The sequence below is a fragment of the Adiantum capillus-veneris genome, chromosome 1 (assembly GCF_014529385.1).
Source record: "Adiantum capillus-veneris isolate H3 chromosome 1, ASM1452938v2, whole genome shotgun sequence".
NCBI lineage: Eukaryota > Viridiplantae > Streptophyta > Polypodiopsida > Polypodiales > Pteridaceae > Adiantum > Adiantum capillus-veneris.
Genome location: NC_140931.1, coordinates 187,302,849 through 187,307,250, shown reverse-complemented (window position 1 = coordinate 187,307,250; position 4,402 = coordinate 187,302,849). Strand labels below are relative to the sequence as shown.

The following is a 4,402-nucleotide window of genomic DNA, read 5'->3' as shown; positions in this document are numbered from 1 at the left end:
TTACCAACAAGAGGCTAGAGCTGGATCTTTCTACAAAGAGGGAATATAGTGTAATAACATAAAATAGGCGTAACCGTATACGACATTCATCCACACTCCAATCAGTGATACAGGGAATACATATCCCTTTAGCCTTACTTTGCGTGACTATAAGTTTTGTTAGTTATTCTAAAGGAGGTGCCCACTTACCTAATCTAGAATGCCTGGCCGCCAGGTGGAGGTGTGGAGAACGAAGCGCATGTGCGTGATTGCCCTACAATATGAATATTGAATATGAAAAGCGGAGTCAGCTGCTGGTGGGGGGTCCGGGTTGCTAGCAGCCCGGTTCTCATCTTATCGCTTGTGGGTGCCTATAAAATGCAAACACACTCGGCGGGCAGAGAGAGAGAGAGAGAGAGAGAGAGAGAGAGAGGGGCCGTGCCAGGAGCAGAAGAGAGAGAGCACAGCCCCGCTATCTATTATATATGCAGGTAAGGAAGTGGGAAGGAAGGAGGAAGTGTAATTAGGCCCCGTATAATAATTAGGGCTGCGCTCACTCTCTTCTGTTGCTGACCCCGGCTGGCTCCATACTCAACTTTGGACAATTCCTTTCCTACTTTTTCTTTGCATATTGCATCAGAGCCAGAAAGTCTCATTACTTACTCACTACTCTTTTTTGCCATTTCAAATTTGGACTCATACAACCTTCACATTTCAGGTTTAAAGCATATTGCAGCCAAAACTTATCTATGTCTCCAAATGTCTTCGGGTAATCTAAAGGGGATTCATGGTTGAGAATGAGAGTTGCACATCTGCACAATTCGATTGTGAGGTCAAGTCCGTGAACGAGGACAATGGAGTTCGTCATGCCTCACAACGCCTATGCTCGACCCATAGATCCTCCATGAGGGACCACCCCTGCAAAAAAGTCACGACGATCATTGGTTCCTTCATCCCAAATAAGCACCGCTTGTTTGTGTATAGGATAGGTAAGTGGTTGGATTCATACCCCTGCCAAACAACACTCTGTTGCCTCGTTACGTCCTTGAGTTTTGCACATTGGTGTGAGTAATTACTTTCAAAAGAACTAGTCTTGCTTGGTTAACCTTGACAAAGGAATTTGTTGATGTGCTTTAATCTCCAGGCTTTATATCAATGTGTTGACATGGTTTAGTATTGATAATGTGTTTTGTAAGTAAAGAACAATTTGCTTTCATATATAGTAGACTAGTGTTATAGACAACTGCAAAAGTTCTCACCTAATCATGGCATCATGTTCAAATGTGTAAGGCAGAGAACCCAAGAATGTCCCTAGCTACGAGAAAACCATGTGAGTAGTTAAAACTTTTCCTCATGTAGGAGGAAATGACAGAAACTATATAGTGCACGTCATACAAAAGTGTTACAGAGAAGTATGGTGGACAATTGTCACTATGTCTCCCTAAAAATTATGAGAAATAGAAGTCGTGCCCTATCCGGTAGTTTGGTTATGTAGTCCAAGCACACACAATAGACATGCCGATTTGGATACAGATAGCAAATGTTTAAAGCTTCTTAACACAGAGTTTTCTCCGCCGACAATTTGACGTAGATGTTGCCTTTGTCGATTTGCTCCCGTTCTTATGGACTTCTCTAGCTAGCCCAAAGGCTAGCCCATTTTTCAGCTTGTAAATTGGAAGACTAAATTGTATTGATAGAGCTAGGTTCCCTTACCAATAGCATCCTTCTTTCACTATGGCATGTCATATGCACAGAGCCCTACACCACTGAGTTTCTGAGTGAGATGTCGCTCTCTTATTTGTGGCATGTGATCTTCCCATTAAGATCCTCCTTTCACTCTGGCATGTCATATGCACAAAGCCCTGCACCACGGAGTTTCTGAGTGAGATGTGGATCTCTTGTTTGTGGCATGGGATCTTCCCATTAAGATCCTTTGGGATGAATTCAAGCATGGGCCTTTGGTGTGGTTCTCACAACTCTCTCCTCTTTTTGGTTGAAGGAGATTATGTCATTGTAACTCTTTGAAGTGACTATGATTTTTGCAGATTATGGCATTGGAGCTCTTTGAAGTGAATACGATTTTCACAGATGGTGCATCCTTGTTTTCCCCCCTAAGAAGGCTGGTTCATCCTTGTTGAGCTCAATTTCAAGCTCCTCTTTAGTACCTTCAACATACAAGAGTTCAGATCCATCAACATCATAATCGGTAATCCTTGGACCCTCACATCAAACCCTTGAAGCTATTAGTTTCTTAGCTTCCTCTCTCTCAAGTGAACTCATTCTCTTTAGCGGTTGCCTAGAAGAGCCATTTCCATTCTTTTGTGCAATGATAATCCTAGATAGCCAATAGTGACCTGTTAAAGGGAGACTCATACTAGAGAGATTAAATTCCTCATCCAAAGATCTTTTTTTCATCGATAGAAGATCTTGCCATGGCTTTTGTTCTAAATCCCTACTAGCGTAAGGTGAGGGGGCTAATGCTATGGTGGTAATTTTATTTCCGACCATGCATATAGAAACGACCCCATCCATACCTTTTGATTTCTCTTCGGAAAATCTTTTATGCTAGTCGCAATTTGAGACACATGCTTTTTTGCATGCAAGTTGTACAAGGTAGTTAGGGAGGCAAGGCTCAGGACTAAGTGGCACAGACATGGGAGGGTGGGATCTACGGCGAGGCAAATATTGGGTGACAACGACTGCGAGGCAAAGGCGAAGGCCATGACAGATCAAGGTGGCACCGGGTGATAGGGGTAGTGATCATGCGGGGGTCAGATGGGTTTTCTTTTGCCTCTTCTTTCGTCCATGTTAATTGATAGCGGTAGTGATCATGCAATTAAGATGGACGAAAGAAGAGGCAAAAAAGTATGGTTCAATAGCATGGTGGCTGCGTATATAGGGTAGCACGATGCTCCCAATGATCGGAAGTAGGCGGTCACCCTTGGGGATAGCTGGAGGCAGTATTGGGCTGTTTGGCAATGCTTCATTCCGTGGCAATCTGGCGATGTCTGAATCTTAAACAACACTAGTATGGTCGGCCACCTCCTGCGGCCTCTCTCTCTCTCTCTCTCTCTCTCTCTCTCTCTCTCTCTCTCTCTTGTCGTGCAGTGCTCAATGTCATCATGGTCACAGGACACATTGGCCAGAGCATACATGATTTGGTTTGAATCAAGTGTGTGTGTTTGTGACGATTATTTGTGATCACACTTTGGTACAACAAAGGAGCCACCAAGGCAACAAAAAAGAAGAGAACATTCCCAAAAGCTATCAGTAAAACACAATATATTCTTCCAATTCCCTCAATTATTTCAATTATAGTCCTTCAATAAGAGACAACGAAAAATAGAATGACAAAGACCCAAAATATACTCAAGCTTACACGTGGAATACCCACGGTCCAATGTTGCCTCTCAAACCTTATATATTTGTTAGTTGTAAAACCTCTTTGTACACAATGTTTTGAGTGTAAACCATTGGAGGGTCTGCGGATTCACTTATATTCAATCTTTGAGCATCATCAAGAACTATTTTGATGGAAGATGAAGATCTCACACAGGACATTGCAACATATAGCTGACCATGAGTGAAAACTGGTGTAGCTAGATACAAACCCAAAACTTCGAGTGTTTGAACTTGTGCCTTGTTGATTGTCATTCCAAATGCAAGCCTCACACGAAACTATCTACGCTTCATTTCAAAAGGTAGTCCCTGGGAAGCCCCTATAAAAAAGTCTATTCTGGGAATGAATACCCTTTCTCCAGCATGTGACCCAGTGATTACTTCTGCATCAATAATCCTGTGGTGAAACTGCTTACATATCAACCTTGTACCATTGCACAAACCTTGTCGAGGATCCAAGTTGCGAAGAAGCATAATTGGGGCATTCTCTTTCAATTGCAAAGAGTGTGGTGGAAAACCTCCCCCAAGCTCAAGAGAATTCAAAAATTTAGTTGTATAAAGAATACTGCTGCAATCAGATGAACATATTGAGTCTGCACTCACATATTCCTTGAATATTCCTCTCATTTTACCCATGGCCAAGTCATTAATGGCATCAACCTCCTTATTGCGAGGAGCAAGGATACCTCTATCCTTAAGAAACCTCTTGTAATCTTGAATGTGTTTCATATCTCCATATATACAATCAATGAGCCCTTCAAGACTATTTCCTGGAAGAAGCATGTGATTTGGCAATGGGACACGGTCATTCAAATCTCCATGACCATTACCAATGCAAAGTATCCAATCTGAAAATTCTCTTGCAAGTGCATTATTTGAGCCTTGAAACACATGCATATTGTCTGTTAACCGCAAAACCTTTATATATTTCTATATGTGTGAGTGACACAAAGATGCATTCACAATATCTGCACGACTTCCTTTGCGGACAACAGGCAAGATTTGTCTAAAATCACCCCCAAAC

At 42.2% G+C, this 4,402-nt stretch overlaps 1 protein-coding gene across 1 annotated transcript; it reads left to right on the top strand.

The window, feature by feature from the left end:
- The first annotated feature begins 381 nt into the window (after positions 1–381).
- On the top strand, positions 382–4,105 carry LOC147466180 (uncharacterized). The gene is made up of 2 exons (XM_086524542.1): positions 382–968; positions 2,025–4,105. The coding sequence occupies exons 1-2, from the start codon at positions 767–769 to the stop codon at positions 2,045–2,047; spliced, it is 225 nt and encodes a 74-aa protein (XP_086380668.1). The 5' UTR covers positions 382–766; the 3' UTR covers positions 2,048–4,105.
- Positions 4,106–4,402: the final 297 nt, after the last annotated feature.